At 34.3% G+C, this 21,824-nt stretch overlaps 1 protein-coding gene across 1 annotated transcript in view; it reads right to left on the bottom strand.

Moving 5' to 3' along the window:
• The window catches only part of ROCK2 (Rho associated coiled-coil containing protein kinase 2), a 168,001-nt gene that overhangs the window by 9,864 nt on the left and 136,313 nt on the right, over positions 1 to 21,824 (bottom strand). The window contains exons 19-32 of the mRNA XM_055253796.2: positions 19,277 to 19,437; positions 18,711 to 18,895; positions 13,067 to 13,136; positions 12,326 to 12,429; positions 11,973 to 12,159; positions 9,691 to 9,784; positions 9,507 to 9,601; positions 8,544 to 8,723; positions 8,198 to 8,366; positions 5,986 to 6,056; positions 5,289 to 5,377; positions 4,816 to 4,894; positions 3,488 to 3,749; positions 3,187 to 3,400 (exon numbers count right to left, since the gene is read on the bottom strand). Coding sequence (XP_055109771.1) covers positions 3,187 to 3,400; positions 3,488 to 3,749; positions 4,816 to 4,894; positions 5,289 to 5,377; positions 5,986 to 6,056; positions 8,198 to 8,366; positions 8,544 to 8,723; positions 9,507 to 9,601; positions 9,691 to 9,784; positions 11,973 to 12,159; positions 12,326 to 12,429; positions 13,067 to 13,136; positions 18,711 to 18,895; positions 19,277 to 19,437 — 1,960 coding nt within the window. The remainder of the gene's footprint in view (positions 1 to 3,186; positions 3,401 to 3,487; positions 3,750 to 4,815; positions 4,895 to 5,288; positions 5,378 to 5,985; positions 6,057 to 8,197; positions 8,367 to 8,543; positions 8,724 to 9,506; positions 9,602 to 9,690; positions 9,785 to 11,972; positions 12,160 to 12,325; positions 12,430 to 13,066; positions 13,137 to 18,710; positions 18,896 to 19,276; positions 19,438 to 21,824) is intronic.

Here is a 21,824-nt window from a genome sequence, read left to right as displayed (position 1 = left end):
AGTGGAAGGTGGAGGGTTGTGGTGAACCGAGATCACGCACTCCAGCCTGGGTGACAGAGTTAGACGTCATCTCACAAAAAAAAAGAAAAAAGAAGAAGAAAAGATGTAATGATGTAATGGCAGATGACCACAAAGAAAGACACAGAGAAAAAGTTACCAAAAATGGTTAAGTGAACATTTATGGGTTCACTTTACATTTGATGTATCTAACAAAGCCAAACTTTGTTTTAAGAAGGATACCATGTCAAATTAGTCCAACTAAAGCTAGATTGACTAATGCTAAGACTAATATTAAACAAACTCAAATGAATAGCTAGATACTAGATCACTGCTGAGACACACCAGCAATTCTGTGCCTCTGTTTTCTTGGATGACCCTTTACCAGTTCCACCTATTTGTATATTGAATGGGCTTTAGTCCAGTAGAATGTTAAAAGCCATCCAGCCTGAGGCTTGATTCCTCCCTGGAACCATGCTACTCAGTGAGATTTACAATTTGCCTCTCTGATTGGTTCTTCTAATACATCTTCCAAGGAAAAGGTCTTTAACTGTTTAGTGCTATTTATGATCTCTCACACTTTCAAACAATATCTTTAGAAAACAAAATATCCTCAGTTCCTTCGCTTGCTACATAATACTTTCAAATGACATCCTGCAACCTCTGTTATTCTCATCTATATACCATTCAATTTGTGTAAGTGACTCTTAAAATGTGACATTCAAAATGGAATACTGGCCAGGCGTGGTGGCTCATGCCTGTAATCCTAGCACTCTGGGAGGCCGAGGTGGGAGGATTGCTTAAGGCCAGGCATTTGAGACCAGCCTGGGCAACATAGGGAGACCCCCATCTCTACAAAAAATAAAAATAAAAAAAAATCAGCCAGGTGTCGTGGTGCATGTATGTGGTCCCAGCTACTCTGGGAGGCTGAGGTGGGAGAATAATCAGTTGGGCCCGGGAGGTCAAGGCTGCAGTGAGTCATGATCGTGCCACTGCACTACAGCCTGGGCAACAGAGTGAGACCCTGTCTCAAAAATAATAATAATAATAATAATAATAATAATAATAATGTAGGTTGATTGATTCATGTAAGAGATACAGACACAATGCCAGGAGTACATGAAACAATGGAGACTCAAATGCCAAAAACAATGGAAATAATGTTGCAGATGCACAACAAAATCCAAATTATATTATAAATGTGACCATATTTATGTTTAGAATTTCAAAGAATGTACTAAACGAATTTTTTCACAAAATATACACTACACGTTTTACAGTCAATTTTGGTATTAGTTTCATTTACATGCAGATGTGAGAGAAAGAAATCCCAACTACTTACCGTTGCTATGACAAAATGTATTTTTTAAAAAAAATCAAGTGAAGAATGATTCACAGGGCAAGGCCAGAAGTTTAAAAAAAAAAAAAAAAAGTAACAAAAATCAAAAGTAAATGTACTCTCAAATAGACCATAATGCTGATTTGGACTGGGAAAGGAAGGTATTTGTAAGTCAGCGTACATAAAAACAGCCTGTTACATAATTGGGAGCGTGCCTCATAAACTAATTCCATATATGTTATCATATGTAGTGAAATCATTAATGTGTCAAATAGCACAAAAGAAAAAAATGTATCAAAAGGATATTTGGAGTTATTATAGTTCTAGATCTACACAAACCCCTCTGGAGTCTTAATCAAAAACAAATATAACAATACCTATTCTATTCCACAGGACTATTTTAAAGAGCAAATGAGATAATATATAAGAAGTTAAATGAGAGAAAAGAATACACAGAAAAGTACTTTGGAAACTGAAATCACTATACACTATAAGGTATTAAAATACCATTTAAGCATTAATAGTTCTACAATATTAATAATAGAAATTTAATTTTCAGATGTTTTAGAGAAGGCACTTGAAATGGCCTTCAGTGCCTCTGAATTCTGAGTTTCTTTAGCTTTAGTCAATAATCACTAATTTTTAGTTTTATCATACCTCACACAAAATATTCAACATTTTCACGCTGAAACACCAATTCTGCCTTTGTCATTCTAAATTATTTCCTTGAGAGATTAGTTTCAGAAAGTTTCATCTAAGATGTTTGTGATTAGAATTTCTGACAATACAGCCAATGCACATCAATATTCATATACTGAAGGTCCTGTGTTAGGGAACCAAAAGGATACCTGAAATTAGATACCTGATCAAAGTATATGCTTTTTCCTTTAGCTAACCAAATTCTTGTGTTCATTTCGTGTTCAATGGATAGCAATGTTTATAAATGCTGAAGTAGTTAGTAAGCCAAGAAATGGCTATTGTGAATCAAGATATTTAACTAAAGGACTTTCACATAGCTATCCGAAAACGGCTCCATCAAAATGTTTTTGTGCATAATGATCATCCCTGATCTTACTCCATTTTCCTAAACTCTACCTCAACTCCAAGGAATAACCACTTTACCCATTAGCTAATATTTGCATTTTTAAAGCTGGTCTATGTTGCTGTTAAAATCACACTCAAGTTACTGTTTTAAATTTACAGATTTGATTTAAAACTTAAGCTGATTTTAAACCTGCCTCCCAAGTCACCCAACATAATAAAAGCTTATAATATGAAACAGTGTGTGCACTTGACAATGTGAAGTCTGTGTACAATGTTAATTCTTTAAAGTTATTAAATTGCTCAAGTGCTTATAAAAGCTGAAAATTATATCATTATACAGTAAGTCCTCACTTGACATCATCAATAGGTTCTTGGAAAGTACGACTTTAAGCTAAATAAAGTATAACAAAACCATTTTCTTCTCATCAAGGTTATAACGGAACAATTTTGAAGGAAACAACTTAATTCCAGGACCTGCCACTGTTTTGCTTAAAGTTGTAAGTTCTAAGAACCTATGGACAATGTTAAGTGAGGATTTACTGTACAAATAAACATAACAAAAATCTTTAAAGATTTTTGGTTGAATTTACTGTATGTGTGTGATTTAGTAAGTAAATTTATATTACTTTCATCTGAATCAATGAATATGACATGCACATTAAGACAGTTCCAAACATTTGGTATTCCATAGTTAACTAAAATACAAAGCAAAGGAAAACTAATTAGGAAAATTTGTAGTTTGAATATAAATAGCAAAATATTTTAATAGACTTTTTTTTTTTCCTTATCACATTTTAGTTTATTACCTAGGTTTGTTTGGGGCAAGCTGTCGACTTGGCCGTCTAATAGACTGGTTTTGCTGTATCTTCATTGAAGTTCTAGGAGATGATCGTGCAAAAGGGTCTGGAGCTGGGGGCTTTTTAGGTATCTTTTTCACCAACCGACTAACCCACTTCTGCTGCTCTTCTGTAGAATTTGCTAGTAATAACAGATTCTTTGCCGTTGAAATATCATAATATACTATAAAGAAAAATTTGAAAAAAATTAATGTGCTTAAAATGATCTGAACATAACCAATAACGATGGAGCAAGTAATTGACCATTTACCTTTGCAAGGTGCTATAATCTCCTCCTTTTTGTCCATGTGATCTTTATGACACTTAATATGGCAACGGCGGCACTCCAAAGCAGGAGGAGGCTTAAACATGTGCCACAGGGGCTTCATACAAGCCTCACAGTTGGTTGGGAAATGATAAAGAGTAGGAATAAACTCATGTCCCTTGTGGCAAATATAATTAGATTTTTCTCCAACTGGCTCCACTGGAAATTCTTGTTCCTTCTTACTTTCTCCTTCATTGGCATACAGAATCTATGAATGCCAAAAGAACAATAAATGATTTCCAAATATGCTATTTTTTAATGTAGTAACAATTCTGATAGTGTAAGTAAAATAAAATTAGCCTAAATTATTCAAAGAGAAGAAAATGTATCTGAAGTACAAACTTAAGCTCTTGATTACGCAAACTTAATCAAGAGCTTATATAAGAAAAGTCATCAGACAGTCACTTTGGTTTGCATTTCAAAAGAACTGATCCTGTTCAAATGCTGCCTCCCTATTTTCTTTATAACATCCATGCTTTAGCAGCACTATCAGAATAGGTCAGCAAAATGTAAATGTGCACTTCATAGGTGTTAGGAAGTTTTTCTGGGAGAGACTGTTCAAAACAATCACTTGAAGAAATGTGGCAATCATACTAATTGGTGTTTTGTAATACTTAACAGAAAACTGGGTAACAGCTATGAGCACCGCTTCATTTTAAGTCTTGTATTTTGAGAGTTGAGAGAGAAAAGAAAGAGGCAAGGATTTGTATTATACTCTAAATAAACATGATAAGCATCCAGAAAACAAGGAGCCAACTCCCACACAGTACACCAAGTACAATGACTCTTACATAGAAGGAAATCAGTAAGTCATTGTTGGTTTGACTAATTTTAAAATGGAAGTAGTAAAGGGAAGAATGTGGCTTCACTTTAAATTGGAGGTAAAAGGACTACAAGGTACAAAATTTACCTCCATAACTGACTTTTCTAACTTTCTAGAGAGCTGAGATTAAACAAAAACAGAAGTGGAAAAATTCATGCTTAAAAAAAAGTCATAACCAACCTTAAACAAAAATATAGCAAAGACCAGAAACATGATACAAACACACTGCAAGCTTTAACAAATAAAATGGAGAAAGGAATGAAGACGTTCCCAAACAGAATTAAGCACAAAAGTCACAAAGCAACAAACCATCTTTAAATAGGACTGAAACAGAAAGGTAACCTGAAGAGGGTCAAAGAATGAAGAGATTTAACATGTCATGTCATTTGAGAACTTCTAAATGTGAAAAAAACAAAGCCAACCAACCAAATATAAACAAAACTATGTTTACCTGGAATATCCTTGGAATTTCTTTAGCATCTGCTCTATATACATCTGTCTGTGTAACTGGTCGGACATGAAATAACTTGCTATAAAAAATTTTGAATAAAGGAATAAAATATCATCCAAGGATCAAATTATATATTAATTATTCTATACTTATGTCAGAAGTTAAACACTGACTACTTTGACCAATGTTAGGAATTCAGAATATTTTGTTCTATTAATTCTATAATTAATTAAGATTTTTAGAAACCTCTGTCAGAAATTTTCTAATTAGTTTCAAAAAATAATGTATCAAAGGCCCATGAAAAAAATATGTTTTAGCTAACCCTGTATCCCAGACTTTCATCTGTATGAAACAAATCACAGGAAAATGTAACAATAGTACAGTAGGAGTTATACTATGACTAATACATTGCATTGTTAGTCTCTTATACTTTAAAAGATATAGTTTCTAAATATTCTAATAAAAACACTTACTCTATATCTAAAACCATGTAAGGATTGGATTGTTCTTTATCCTGTTCACTGTCATAGAAAAGAATCTTCTTACTGCTTACAATCACATACTGTTAAAACAGGGAGAAAAGAAATCAGTAAGTCAAGTTTTTATATACCTTATTTATTGATTTTTTTGTAAATTCTATATTAGCAATAAAAATCATAAAATGCTAAGTAACTAAAAAGTACTTAATATATCTTTAGGAAAGTCTTCCTTAAAATAACAATAAATTTTGTTTATATTAATAGATATTTTAAATAAGCAAATTGTGGGGAGAAGTAAAGTCAAATATTTTTTGGACTTAGCTTTGGGATCCAATATCATTAGTAACCTTCTTAAAAATAAACATAATAACATCAATAATCATAGTAACAGAGGAAAATAAATAAGTGGGTCTTTTTTACTATATTCACAGTTCTTTTCCCACCAAAACAGCAAAAGTATCAAAATCAACAATTTCCTAACAATAAAATATGTCTTATTATTAACAAGATATGAGGACAAAAAATTTTTTACAAAGATAAATAAAATCATATCATTTCAAATCCTGAAGTATAAACAAGTTCTATGTGTCTAAAAGTACCAGTCATGTATATCCTACAACTACAAAAGCCAAATGACTAGAGTTAAAACAAAAACAAAAACAAAAGGCTCATATTCCAAAGTATCAATTACCTTTTTAACCCATCCAAATTTCTTAGTGTTGTTTCGTACAGGCAATGAAAGCCATCCTTCTAATCTTGATTCTACAAATAAGCACAACATGTGAGGATAAAGATAACAATTCTCCTTAGATAACAAAGAACTTAATAAAATTTTAATATGAAATTTATAAAACAAAATATATCCTTTAGAATTTATCACTATACATCATCTAGGATATAGTAATAGTACAGGATCAGTAGTAAAAAGTTATGCAATGCAAAACAAAATCCAGGTTATATAATATTGGAAACAGATAGTCTATAGTTTTACAAAGTCAAATGTTCCATTGATTAAATTCATGCATTTGTAAAATTCAGGAGAAAAGTTGCCAAAAAAAAAAAAAAAAAAGGCAGCAGCAGCAACTCTCTATTCTCACTGGTACACATGCCTTAGACTCCTTTATTTTTCCTTTGGAAGAGGGCCACATTGTGCACATTTTCAAGGAGTAAATATTTTAAATAATTACGTGTTCAGAGAAAATGGACTTTTAGAATAACTATAATAAAATAAAATAATGTAAATTTTGTTTTATTTCTTTTTTTTTGAGATGGAGTCTTGCTCTGTCGCCCAGGCTGGAATGTAGTGGCATAATCTTGGCTCACTGCAGCCTCTGCATCCTGGGTTCCAGTGATTCTCCTGCCTCGGCTTCCCAGATAGCTGGGATTACAGGCACACGCCAGCATGCCCAGCTACTTCTTGTATTTTTAGTAGCGATGGCGTTTCACCATGTTGGCCAGGCTAGTCTCAAACTCCTGACCTCAGGTGATCTGTCTGCCTCAGCCTCTCAAAGTGCTAGGATTATAGGCATGAGCCACCACACCTGACCAATTATGCACATTTTAGATAAAATTTGGTTAATAAGCAGCAAAATAACCAAAAGATTTCTAAATTCCAAAGTATCAAAATCAGTAACATTGTAATTCAACTAAGGAATGTGTATGAATCCTCAGAATTTGTTTTAATGACATTTGATCAATGTCTTTTAATGAAATAAATACATGAAATAGCATTTGGGGAAGTTATTCTAATAGTAGAAGTAGCTATCACTTATTTAACTTCTATTATGTATCAACCGTGCTGGATACTTTACATAAATTCTCTTTAATCCTAAAAAAACCACACAGAACAGGAATTATTCCCCTAATTTAGATGAGGAAACTGCAGTCTTGAAAGATCACACAGGGCTGCCTCTTTGACTCAGACTGACAGAACTCTCTGCTGTTTTCATGTAAACTGTAATCTCTTTCAGGGTAACGATCGGGCCAAATTCTTTCATGTTTCTTATGAAGGACATATGCCTAGGATAATGTCAGTAAGTACTCAGTAAAAACCTTTGAATCAGTCGAAGTACTTTTTCTGTACCACCACTCTTGTTATGAAACTTCAGGAAGAATTTCTTCTTGGTTGAAAATGGCTAAAACAAGCAGTGAAACCATGCGCTCTTAAGCAATATAATGTATTACTCCATTTCTCGCAAGTTGGCATCTATCAATTATAATGGCAATGCCATGAGAAAATACCTTAAAAACAAATTCTTTATTCATGCAGCAGTTTATTTTTAACTGAGTCTACAACAACATATTAGAGTTAGTGGTTATTAGTTAATGTTACATAAAAAATCTTCAAAAGGACTAAAATTAAGGGTAGTGGGAAAAACTCCAAAGATGAGAAGATTTTCAGGATATCACCTGTACCATTAGGTTCCGATGAAATGGGTAAGTAAGGCAAAGATTCTTCTTCTGAGTCAGAATCAGAGTCAAGGAGCATGTGAGAACTGGAAGGCTTAGTGGCAATATTGAGAGAAGTAGAGGAACGTTGGTAGGTGAATGACATGGATTCCATAGTGTGTGACTGAGTGATATGAACTAAACACCCAACATAAAAGGAAGTAAGAATGCAGAAAGAAGAGAAAATGAAACAAAAGCTTAAAAATAGAGCTAATATATAATAATTTAAAAACTAGACATGTGGCATTTTTCTTTTGTATGTTTATGAAAAACTTTGTAAAAAAAATCAATAAATAAAATAAGTTTGAAATGTTACTTGAATCCTTACTCCAAGGAGTAGGTTTTCCCTTAAAGAAATTACAAACATTTTTCCTTTAGAGCAGTCAGTCACAAGACTAAAACAATCAACTGATTTATATTTAAGACAAATATTAGTGCTGAAAGCAAATCCATACCTGGAAACCCATCATCTGCCTCAGCATCCCCTGGTCCACTGCCTATACTGGAACTATCCAGACCAATATGCAAGGCTTGGAGTTGTGACCGCAGCTGCTCAATGTCACTGTCTTTACTGTCCAATGTCATCTGCAGTTCAATTCGAATCTGGCTCTCTTCAGCTATTTGCTATAAGAAATTTAATTACAGTAAGTTAATTGGATGCAACATAACTCAACATTTTGCTTCTTGGTTCAATGATAATTATTAAATAGAAATGGTCTATAATCAGTAAAACACAGACATGAAAATAATTCTACTTCTTAAAAAGAAGTCTTCAGTCTAGAGTCCAAAAAGTATTCTTACTGCCTGCATTTCATTCAGTTCTTTCTGATACTTGATCATCTGCTGGGTCAATTTCTCACGTTCAGATTTAAGCTCCATATGTAGCTTTCTATTCTCCTTCTCTTTTCTCCGCACATCTGTGTCATTACCACGCTTGACAGGTTCTTTTCGATTCATGATCTCAGCCAACTTATTCACAGCCTTAAAAAATGTAAAAATAAATATAATACATAAATAAAATAAATTACGTTCATGGTTTCGCAGTATCTCATCAAGAGCAACAAGTTATACAGTCACAAATACCCTCCTTCCCTACATACAGGGCTACAAAGAAACACTTTCTATAATATTTAAATACACCTCCTTTACTACTCATCATCCTTCTCCATCCAATGAGCCATTAGATTTTTACTCGTGTTTTCTGAGAATTATAATTTAAATATTTATAGAATTGATCTGATGTTGCTTTCTACCATTTTGACTTTTTAGTTCTAAGAGAGACTTTAACAGGCAGACCTTTCTTCTTTTATTCTGGAGGAAGAACATTTTGCAGTGACATCATATTAATAAAATATTCTATGTCCAACAACAGTGAAGACTACCTAGTACCCCACCTGTTCATGCAGTACATATGCAACTGTAGGAGTTGGCAGAGAGTGAACTAACTGACACTTTTCAGGTTGTCAGCAAATGGTCAATCCCAACAGTTCTTAAAAGTAGAAAAACATATTAAATTACAACAATAAATTGAAAGAGAATGTGATTCCAAAAGGAAAAATTAAGAAAAATTTTAGTTGCTATAGAATTTAACAATATTAATCAAATCTAACTTCTCCCAACCTGGCAAAAATCAGATAATTGTGACTTCACAAATATTGGTACATTCGATGACTACTGCTACCAATTTGTAATGCTAGAAGTAAAATGTAAAAGAGATAAACTGAGACAAAATTCAAAATCATATTTAGATTCTATTATACATACTTGAGTTTTGAGTGTTCTTTCTGTTAATAGCTGTTTCTCAAACTGTGCTTTAATAGCTGCTGCGCTTATTTCTTCATCTTTCAATCTTGACAGTTCTGAAACATGGAAAAAAGTTAAAATTACATTGGTAATTACAGCAGCTGATAAACATTAGGTATATTAAACATTTTTTGTTAATACATACGCTCTTGAACATCTTTCAATTTGTTATTTAATTCTTCTTTCTCATTTGCAAGATTGGCAACATCACTAGTTAGTGTCCTATTAGTTTCTTCAAGCTAAGAAATGAAAGAGGAAAAAATAATCACATCCCAATTTACACAATTTATGTTATAAAACGATTCAAATGAGAAACATCCTAGAATATTGTTAAACCTCTTATTTTTCTTTTTTTTTGAGACAGAGTCTTGCTCTGTCACCCAGGTGTGTCTTGCTCTGTCAACCAGGAGTGCAGTGGCGCAATCTCAGCTCACTGCAACCTCTGCCTCCTGGGTTCAAGTGATTCTCCTGCCTCAGCCTCCTTAGTAGCTGGGATTACAGGCATGCACCACCACACCTGGCTAATTTTTGTATTTTTAGTAGAGATGGGGTTTCACTATGTTGATCAGGCTGGTCTCAAACTCCTGGCCTCAAGTGATTGCCCGCCTAGGCCTCTCAAAGTGCTGGGATTACTTACAGGCATGAGCCAACACACCTGGCCTGAAGGAAGTTTTACTGTAAGTTATGTGTTTTGCCTTTCCACCCATGACTGTATTTCATTACATACACATGCAACAATACATAGCGTGGCTTTATGTAATTTTCTTTTTTTTTTTTTTTTCTCTTTTTGGAGACAAGGTCTCAAGCTCTGTTGCCCAGGCTGGAGTGCAATGGCGTGCAATCACCACTCACTGTGGCCTGAGCCTCCAAGGCTCTAAGGATCCTCCCACCTCAGCCCCCATGAGTAGCTAGCTGGGACTATAGGCATGAACCACCACACTTGGATAAAAAAAAATTTTTTTTTTTTTTTTGGTAGAAACAGGGTCTCACTATATTGCCCAGGCTGGTCTCAAACTCCTGGAGCTCAAGCAATACTCCCACCTTGAACTCCCAAAGTGCTGCAATTACAGGCATGAGCTACCATGCCAGGCTGCGATTTTCTATCTTACTGAATTTATCTTTCTGTAATCGTTTTCACTCAATAGCATATTAAAGCATTAAACTGCTGATACAAATGAAGACCTAACTAATTTTAACTGATGTAACAGTTCCATCTTCTATTACATTTAATGCATGCATTCATTCATTCATGGACATTTGAGTTTTTGCTAATATATTTATGCTGCTATAAGCATTGTGCCTAAGTTTCTATAGTGTATTTATCTTAATGTGGACTTTCTTCGGACTGCATTATGTGAATGCCTAAAATTTACTGGAAACTGTCATACTACTTACTGTACTATGCCATACTAAATTTATACTACTCATAGTGAATAAGAATGCCATTTTCTAGACATTCTTCAGACACTTGAAATTGTCAGCTACTGAATTTCTGCCAATGTGATGGGTATGAAATGGTATTTCAAAGTTGTTTTACCTAGGCTTTTCTTGAACAATAGTGAGGTTAAGTATGTGCTTATATATTTAGGTTTCCTCTTTCAGCTAAGTTTTCTTCCAAATTCTTTAATCTTACTGAATTGCAGACATTCTACATATACTCTAGATACAAATCCATTGTTTAATAAATATATTACAAATATCTCCTTTCTGTCATTTGTTTATGCTATCTTCTGTCATATGCAACTTTTAGATTCTAACAGCTTAAAATTTTTATTTTTCATAGTTAGTCCTTAAGATAGCTAGAATTTACTTTTGTGTGTGATGTAGTGGGGATTTAATTTTATTCCTTTCCATATAAAAACACAGTTATTCCAAAACCATTTATGAAATGTGTCCTTTCCCAGTGATTTGTGTACTGCCACTCCCATCATATATACCAAGTTTCTGTATGTGCAGAAATCTTTCTGGCCTCCCTTTTCATTTCCACTGAACAGGATTGAATATCCCTGTTCTAATACCACACTTTTTAATTACCGCAGCATTTCAATAGGTCTAGTTAATTGATAGGGTAAACCTAACTACTTGATATTTGATCTCTCTCTGAAATTTTTATTCAATTTTTTCAACCTGCACGCCAACTGTTTTCCTGGTAGTTTCAAGATTCTTCTGAACTAAGTTCTGTTTAAAAAGAAAAAAAAAAATGACCCTTTCACTTTAGACCTTTAACTTTGAATTCATTAACAGGTGAAGTCACTTTTAGTAAGCTCCTCTGACAATGCTGAGAAGGTGGCAGTTAACTAGATTAAAAATCTTGTAGTCAGCATATATAATTTTTCATTTAGATCTGTGATACTTAGTATGTCTAAAGAAGGTTTAAGATATAGCAATTTAATTATAATCCAAAAAAGCACCAAGAATTTGACTTACAGAAGCAATTGTAGCATCTTTTTCAGTAAGTTCCTGTTTGTGTCTAGCCATCATCTCTTTGATCTCTAGCTCTTTCATGATCTTCTCTTTTTCCAAATCAGAATATTGTTCTTCGGCAATTGAACGAGCCAGTTGCTCAGAATCTGCTTTGGTCAAGGTGATCTCCAGTTGGGCAGCCAAGGAGTCCCTACATTTTAGCAATATATCATTTTAATGGTTCAGTTTTCACTATGAAGTGAACGTTTCTGTCTAATTCACTTCATCAATAATTTTTTATTTGGTGATTACTACGCACTGTTCTAGGAGCAAAGTATACAACTATGAACAAAAAGAGACAAGGGTCTCATAATTACCGTTCATCCTGTAATTCCTGTTTCTTCTGCTGCAATTCTTTACCAAGTTTGGTCTTTTCTTCACATTCTTCTTTAAGCTCCCTAACTTGTGTTTTATAAAGGGTCTAAATAGCAAAATACAACAGAAATGTGTATCATCATCAGAAATACTACTTCTACATTCAAAAGCTATTCAGACAAAAAGGAGAATGAACACACACAAATATTTTCTTACTGTTAAGTCCCTGAGCAAATGAATAGTTTAATGAACTTTCCTATTTCTAGTCATCAATTAACTAACACAAGTTCAGCTAATAATTAAGAAGCATGATTTTCAACTGGATATCACAGTGATATTTCTCATTTAATAGCATAGATAGGTAAAATGAATGAGTAGGCAAGGAAAAACATTAAGAATTTAGACAAAAAAATGTTGTTGGCTTAAATCAATAAAACAGGAGTTTCTACTTAATATTTTTAAAACTGATCTCAAAAAAGCACAACTATTAAAATGATAATTTTATTATAATTTTATTTCTTGCATTATGAAAATATTTTCTTCCTGAAAACAATGCTGTTAATCAGCTTCATCAGGTATGCTTTGTGCTTAGAATTATTTTTCTAGCAATGATAATAAATTTCTCTTAAACTATCTACATTCTTTTGCCCAGCTGCTCATTTTATATGAGTTGTATGGTATAAATAAAACATCCCATCCAAAACTCTGTTTGCTATTTGCAAATTAATGTGTCTGGAACTTACTGAGAAATACTGTTCTGCTTCGAGCTGATCCTGGAGCTCTTTCATTTGCCCATCTGCATCCTGACGTTCTCTGTGAGGACAATGAATCAAAGGTTTAAATAACTTACACACATTTTAAACGAGTAGCTCTCAAAGTATGGTCTGGGGGAAGCCCTGGGAGTCTCTGAGGTTCTTCCACAGAACCCACAAGGTCAAATCATTTTCATAATACTGAGCACCATGGCTTTTTTTAAAACTCTCATTCCCTCATTATGTACTTTTCATGAGGCCACATGACTTGTAATTACATCATTCTGATGGCTAAAAAAACATGTGTTTGTGTGTTCCTGTGTTTTAAAGTTTTCTCAGTTTTAATTTCTAACACAATACAAATCATTAGATATAACAAACGTAAACAAAAACTCATTTGGAACTCTTGATAATTATTATTATTATTATTATTTTTTGAGACGGAGTCTCAATCTGTCGCCCAGGCTGGAGTGCAGTGGCATGATCTCAGCTCATTAAAAGTTCTGCCTCCCAGGTTCATGCCATTCGCCTGCCTCAGCCTCCCGAGTAGCTGGGACTACAGGCGCCCACCACCACACCTGGCTAATTTTTGTATTTTTAGTAGAGATGGGGTTTCACTGTGTTAGCCAGGGTGGTCTCAATCTCCTGACCTTGTGATCTGCCCACCTCAGCCTCCCAAAGTGCTGGGATTACAGGCGTGAGCCACTGCACCCGGCAGAACCCTTGGCAATTTTTAAGAGTATAAAGGGGTTCTGAGACCAGTGTTATACTAAATCAACACTGAATCACACATTCACATACAGACACTGTGATCAGCCATTTATGCCAACCAGGTAGAAGAATCCAAAGAGCACCTCAAATCTGGTGATCTTAGTGGGGAGTGCAGAATGCCTGGGAGGGGGCTTCTGGGGAGGTGAGAAGTGCTGGCTTTAGATCTAAACATGGATGGTGGCTGCACAAATTTGTATACTTTGTAAAAATTCACTCAGCTCCACACTTAGTATTTGTGTACTTTTTCTGTATTATGTTAATCTTCAATAAAGGAATAAAATAATAAAATAAAAGAAAGCCCAACAACCCATTTAAGAAGCTGGATTGAAATGGTACATTAAATTCTGGCCTTATTTTAAAAACATAAACATTATAGTTATCCCAAACCAAAACTAAGGAGGAATAAGGCAAGTTGGAGAACAATACAATTTGTATGATATAATTTAAAAACAAGCAAAAAATAAAATAAAATGTACAGAAAACTCAACCTCACATATATTTGTTCAGATATATAGATAAAGGCACAGAAAACAGTCTGGAAGGAGAAATAACAAATTGTTGATATGTTACCTCTGGAGAGAGGAAAATGTCTGCATTCATGAAGGAGAGCTTACCTACTGCTTTTTTTTTTTAATATAGTCGAGTATTTTACAATGGGAAGCTATATGAATACCACTTGGGTATTTTTAAAAACTACAGTGCAGGAAGACTTAGCGGGAGCACGTGATTTAACCCGAGTCTCTTCAGTTCGTATACTGCTTAGGAGGTTTATCATCATTCTCATTCAACATACTTTGGTCACTTTGTTTACTCACTGGCTCTTAAACTTGTGGGTAAAAAAGGAAGTTATGACTCAATGTCACTTAACTGTGTCATTTCTGTATTTTATTGTTGATGAGTATACTGTTGAGAATTCATGATTCTTATTTCTCCATGAGTCAAAGATGTGAGAGATGCAATTTAACAAATATATGAAAGGTCAAGTTTTAAAACTGTCCGATCATTGTCAGCTAAGCCCACTTGTAGCAAACTACAGTATAATTTTAACATCAGGATCTTCTTCAAGAGCTGATATCTTTCATTTATATGTAACTTTTAAAACCTAATATTTATTAGGTATTTAAGAAAAGTAATTTTCAGAAATTATTATTTCAGAAAGAACCATGTAATTACATGATTACAAATGAGGAGTACAGAACAGCAGGAAAAAATTACAATGAGAAGTAGAAAAGTCTCATTTGACACCTCTCCACCCCTACTAATCCTATTCCCCTAGAAGAAATAACTGTTTCATTTGTGTTTTATCTTTTGGTGGTTACCTCCACATCTCATAAGTTTTAGATATTATTTGCCCACTCCCTGTTGTCAGACTTGAATTTAGCTCTCTTGCCTTCCCCAACCTCTCCCCACCTCCCAATATAGTTGTATCACTCATCTAAGTGGTATAATGAACCCCCCATTTCCCTCTTATAGCAACCACAAACTATAATCTCCCCGGTTTACTAGATGAGAACTCTAACACTCCCATCCTGTCTTTGTTTTTGAAATTTCATGAGAATATGTCTAGATGTAAATCTTTTTTCATTTATTTGCTGAGTCCCTTCAGTCTAAAGACATTTCTCCTTCAGCTAGGGGAAATTCTTCTCTATTATTTCTTTAATTTCCTCCTCTTGGTTTTTAGTTCTTACTGGAATTCTTATTCGCTGGGTGCTAGATCTCCTAGAACAGCCCCTCTGTGCCTTACTTATGTCTTTCAAACCTTCCATGCCATTTCTTCTTTTGTTCTACATTTTAGGAAATTTCTTCGACTTTGAACCCTTCCAACAAATTTATATTGGCAGTAATTATTCATCTTCAAGAGCTCATTCCTATTCTGGCTGTTCCTTTTACATTGTGTCTGGTTCTCAATTAACGGAAGCACTATCTCCTGAAATCTTTGATCAATACTAATTACCAGTAGCTTTTTACAGTGCTTTTGTTTTTCCAGAACTTTTAGCAGTTCTCTTCTACTCCTTGATATATGTTTCTTCCAGGGGCTCTTTTCCTCTTTCATTATCATAATCTTCCTCTTTCAGATTGCAGGCTTTCCTCAAATGCTTAGTGATACTTGGTTATTTACTTGCAAAGGAGGTGGGAAAAACTTTAATTTCTATGTATGTAGGAGTTTTCTCACTGGCAAGCTTCAGTTTAAGATGAGAGGCTTTAAAAGCCAGCATTAAGCAAAGGGATCCCTAAATGCCAGAGTGAGAAAGGCTTTTCACCCCATATTAGCTGTTCTAATTACCCCAGAGGTTGTACCCAATTACTCTGTAGAGGAGAATGTTCTGATAAAAACCTTAGTGGTGGGAGGTGCCTGGCTGCAGACATATCTGCAAGGTTAATGGTAGAGTATGATCAGCAGATTAGTTCATTTAGTGTCACAACTTACTCCAGGCCTTATTTGCTCTGAATACTTCTTTTCCATCTATATCCCACTTCATATATACCCCTGGCCTTATATATACTCCTTTCTTCTTTTGTTCCACTTCATCAGTCACAAGGCTTCCATCTAACTGCCATCTCATTCACTAGAGAACGTTCTTGCCCTCCAACCCATTCTCATTCTTACTTATTGTGGTTTATATATTTTTTAAACTCCTTTACTAGAGTTTTTCTGGAATCTTACAAGAAAGAAGAGATATATATGTTGGCCATTTTAAAAAGAAGCCAACATAGCACTTCATATGTAAATTCCCATTGCATGTATTTTTTTTTTTTTTTTTAACTTGTATTCACTTATGTGCCTGCCTTATCTTCCCCACTGAATAACTAATGATAAAATGCTAGTAAACTTCTCATGGGTAGGAAATGTATTTGGTTAATCTTTCTATCTTTCATAGTAACTACTACAATGCCTTACACCTAAGAGGGATGTAATCATTCATACAACATTTATTGAGGATGTAGTATATGTAAAACCTTAATCAAGGATTGGGGGCCGGGCACAGTGGCTCACACCTGTAATTCCAGCACTTTGGGAGGTAGAGCCAGGCAGATCACCTGAGGTCAGGAGTTCGAGACCACCCTGGCCAACATGGTGAAACCCTATCTCTACTAAAAATACAAAAATTAGCCGGGCATAGTGGTGGGCACCTGTAATTCCAGCTACTTGGAAGGCTGAGGCAGGAGAATTTCTTGAACCTAGGAAGGGAAGGTTGCAGTGAGCTGAGACCACACTATTGCACTCCAACTTGTGCAACAAGAGTGAAACTCCACCTCAAAAAAAAAAAAAAAAAAAAAAGGATTGGGGAGAACAAAATATAAATAAATGATTTTTGCCCTTCAATTTTAACCCTACAATGAACACTTCCTCTATAACCCTATTAGGTGGCTAAGATAGAAAATATGGGTGTCTTTGGTGGGGAGATGTAAGGAAAAGAGGGATTAAGAAACAACAGAATGCTACTCACTTACAAAGAAAATGAGGCATATACACTAGGTATAAACAAAGCATTATTAGAAGTGGGAAGGAAACACCACCCAGATGATTAACTAGCTCTTACATCTGCATAAACACTATTGTTAGAATAAAAAGCTGGCCTGAAATAAGAGAGAAAAAATAAAGCTAATATACAGAAAAAAAAAAACCCACAAAGACAAAGATGTCTGATTATTGTTCCAATTTCTAGTTCCAATTTTAAAAGTTTAAATCTCATGAAGTTGAAGGTCTACGCTTACCCTGGCAATAAATAGATCAGCTCAGCAAAAAGAACAATCTACTTGAATATTTTGAGCATCCTTTCTTAGATAGTATCAATCTTACTGACCTGTCACAGGTCTGCATAAAGCAGACAATTACAATGAGGATACATTAGTAGTAGCTGTAGTAGTTGTAACAGTAATAGATCTAGCAGTAATAGTCCCTAACACTTATCATAAGATGGATGCTTTAAATAAACCATTGCTATCCTTTACAAGATCCCTAACAAGGAAGCTATTACTGCTCCCTTTCACAAGTGTGATAAAAGGCTTAGAGAAATTAAATCATTTGCCTCATGTTGGTTAGCTGGTAAGTAACAGAAACAATATTCACAACTCAGTCTGTCTGGATCCAAAGACTTTGTTCTTTCCACTCTATCACACTGTCTTTCATCAAACAACCAGGATCCAATATGACCTTTGGTCATGATTAGGAAGAAGTAATTCTCCTACTAATAGAATAAACAGGACAAATTTTAATAGTATATTTACTGTATATTTTATCTTTTTTAGAGTTGAATTCTTGTTATGCTGCCCAGGATGGCATGTAGTGGCTATTCACATGCGTGATCACAGTGCAAAGCAATCTCACTTCACCTCAAGTGATTCTCCTGCCTCAGCCACCCAAGTAGCTGGGACTACAGACATGCACAATCGTGCCTATAATATTTTTAAAGTATTTTAACAATATGTTCTCCATTTTGTAAGTAAATCAAGTAGACACTAGAGTATATCCTATGACATGATTAAAAATTTACATGCCGTTTATTTAACATTCAAACATTTCCAAGTCTAAGAAACTAAGGAAACAAACAGGCACACGGACAATAAGCTTGAGAAAGAGCCCTGAGGAGGAATCTAAAAGTATGGTATGAAAATCTCAGGTATTTTCTTCTGCCTCATCACCAACACTTCCTGTATTATCACACTGTAATTAGGTAGCAGCAGTAAAAACTGTTGGGGAAACGAATATAATCTCGAAGGACAACAGTGACACTCAACACATTACTTGTACAGAAAGAAATAGAAAACGTGGTCAAGAAAGTAAAATGCTCAAAAGAAAATCCAAAATTAACTTATACATGGATAATTATGCATATTAAAACATCTCAATTAATTAACTTACTTTCGAAGTTCAGCATTTTGTTTTTCCAAGTTCATTTTCATTTCCATGAGATGGTTATTTTCTTGCTTTAACTGCTTTTCTGACATTTTTAGTGTGTTAACCTGTTGTGTTTGCATCTTCAGGTCATTTTGTGTAAGGCAGCGCTTCTGAGTTTCTTGCTCTATTTTTAACGTCAGGTTTCTAACCTAAGAAATAAATTGTGTACTTGGTATATAAGTAAATTATTTCTATTTTTCTAATTAATGAAGTTGGTATAAAATATGGTGATGTAAAACAGATTTTTTTACCCTTAGGTAGCTAATTCATTTCATACTAAAATTTTTTTTGTATTTCTAATAATATTATAATTGTATTTTTAAAATAAAATATAATAAGGTAAATATAACTTTAAAAATGTTTAAATTATGATTCCTTTAGTATATCATCAAAATTTAGTTAAACCAACAGGTTGCAGACTATTACAAGAAAAACTTTAAAATTATGAAACCATCACTAGACCTTCATGAATAAACCTAATTTATTAATTCATTAGTTTATTATTAATCATTAGTACACTTAATACTTACATCCTCATTTAGCACATCTTTCTGTTTAAGGAGCTCATTTATTTTCTGCTGTGACTGTTTGAGGTCACAGTCTAATAGAGAACATCTTTTCTCAGCTTCTAGCAATAAGTTCTCCACTTTCTGTTTTAAAGTTCTTTCCTCCAAGAGCTTCTTCTCCATTTCTAGTATAATAAAAATGGACATAATCATAAATTTACAAAAGAAGCATATCATAAATTTATAAGTAAAAGCACAATAAATGACACCATACTAATAAAAATTATAATAAATGATGCTGCCTTATATTCTATTAATTTTCTTTTTTTCTTTTTGAGACAGTCTCACTCTGTTGCCCAGGCCGGAGTGCAGTGACGCAATCTCAGCTCTTTGTAACCTCCTGGATTCAAGTAATTCTCGTGCCTCGGCCTCCAGACATAACTCGGATTACAGGTGTGTGCCACCACACCCAGCTAAGTTTTGTATTTTTAGTAGAGATGGGGTTTTGCCATGTTGGCCAGCTTGGTCTCAAACTCCTGGCCTCATGCAATCCACCCACCTAGGCCACCCAAAGTGCTGGAATTACAGGCATGAGCCACTGCACCTGGCCTTAATTTTCAATTTAATATTTTCACTTTCATACTTGAAAACTAGGAGTTTCATTCACACTCTGCAATATTACATCTATTCTAATGGAAGCAAGATAGTTCTACCTTTATTTATATTCTACAAGATGCTTACATCTTTAAATTAAGGTTTCTTATATTTTACTGCTATTCTATGTCTCTCAGTGTTACTAATTTTACCTTAAAACAATCCAGGTAGATTCTATGATCTCCATAGGACTTTCCATATTAACACATTATTATGTAGGTGTTGAAAACTATGTTTTAGGGAGGTGGTAAAGGACAAGACTCTGGAACCAAACTTTCTGAGCTTAAACCCTGGGTCTAACATTGTTTGACTGGGCAAGTGATTCACCTCTCTGGACCTCTGTTTCCTTATCTCCAGAATAGGGATAACAGCACCTAGGGAGGTTGTGAAGATTTAATACATGTGTACCACTTAAATGCTGCCTGGCATATGGCAAGCCCTTGGTAAGTGCTTATTATTTCAGCAGAATTTTTAATGACCTAAGGAAACGCTCACAATGTCTTTTTGTTTTTTAAAAAGCAAAATGGTATAGAAAATGGAGAAAATTTACAAAATAGCATCCTAACTCATAGGATCATGAGTAATCTTTGCTTTTTTCTTTATACTTTCCTGGTGTTTTCTAAATTATTTACAATAAATTTTTAATCTATTTTACTTATCAGAAGGCAAAGTTCCAAGTGATTTCAGTGTTAAATGTAAGTCATCACAGTTAAAGGATTATCTTCATATACTGGTTAGGACTTCAGTTCACATTCAATTAAGGCTTCTCTGCTTTTTCATAATTAATGCTCAACATCTAATTATCATCTATTATAAAGCTGTATTAGGTAAAAATTAAACCTATGAATATTTAGTGTTTAATGAATGGTCTTCAAAAGTGCAGAAAAATGAAACATTCCCCATGTAGTACTAATAATAGTTAGCATTTCTAAACACTTTACATGTTTTATTGCACTGGATTTTCACAACAACATAACAATACTATAATTGTCCCTTTACAGGAAACAAGACACAGAAAGTTTAAATAACTAGACAAGGTCACATAGCTAGTAATTATTTGGTAAGCCATGTTCTTAATCCAAGGAGCCAATGACATGCAACAGAAGGACCAAAGGCTTTAGCCTCAGATTTGAAACCATCTATAATATTTAACAGTTTTGTGTACTCATGTGTAAAATATGGAAGTCAGCATGTATCTTACATTAGTGTTTTAATAGTTTGAAATAAATGGTAGTTAATACTGAATTGGTTCATTTTTATCAGTTCAGAGAATAATCACTAAACAAATGTCCTCATTTAAAAAAAAACAATCACCATAATGTAGGCATTGAGAATAGAAAGAGGCATTACTGAGATAATGAAAATAGTCCTTTTTTTTTTTTTTTTTTTTTTTGAGATGGGGTCTTGCTCTGTTACTGAGGCTCGAGCGCAGTGATGCAATCATGGCTCACTGCAGCCTTGAACTCTTGGGCTCAGGCAATGTTCCTGCATCATTACAGGAATACTGAGAGTCCTATTCCCAAGTAGCTCCGACTATAGGCGCAAGCGACTATATCCAGCTAATTTTTCTATTTTTTGTAGAGATAGGGTCTTGCTGTGTTGCCCAGGCCAGTCTCAAACTCCTGGGCTCAAGAGATCCTCCCACCCTGGCCTCCCAAAGTGCCAGGATTACAGATGTGAGCCACCACACCTAGCCTGATATATTCTTTATCTTGTTTTGAACAGTAGTTATGTGAGCATATCACAAAACGTCAAAAATGTTTACATTTTATTATTGCACGTAAATTATACCTCAATGAAAATAATTGAACTCTGTCTTCTAGGCCACAGACAAGGAAATATGGCCCAGTAACTTTCTCCCTTACAATTAGATTTTTCTAAATAAAGTACTCATTTCATTTCTTATCATCCTGATTTA

Source organism: Symphalangus syndactylus, chromosome 18, assembly GCF_028878055.3.
Source record: "Symphalangus syndactylus isolate Jambi chromosome 18, NHGRI_mSymSyn1-v2.1_pri, whole genome shotgun sequence".
Classification (NCBI taxonomy): Eukaryota; Metazoa; Chordata; class Mammalia; order Primates; family Hylobatidae; genus Symphalangus; species Symphalangus syndactylus.
The sequence above is the reverse complement of the archived record's forward strand: the minus strand, read 5'-3'. Positions and strand labels throughout refer to the sequence as shown.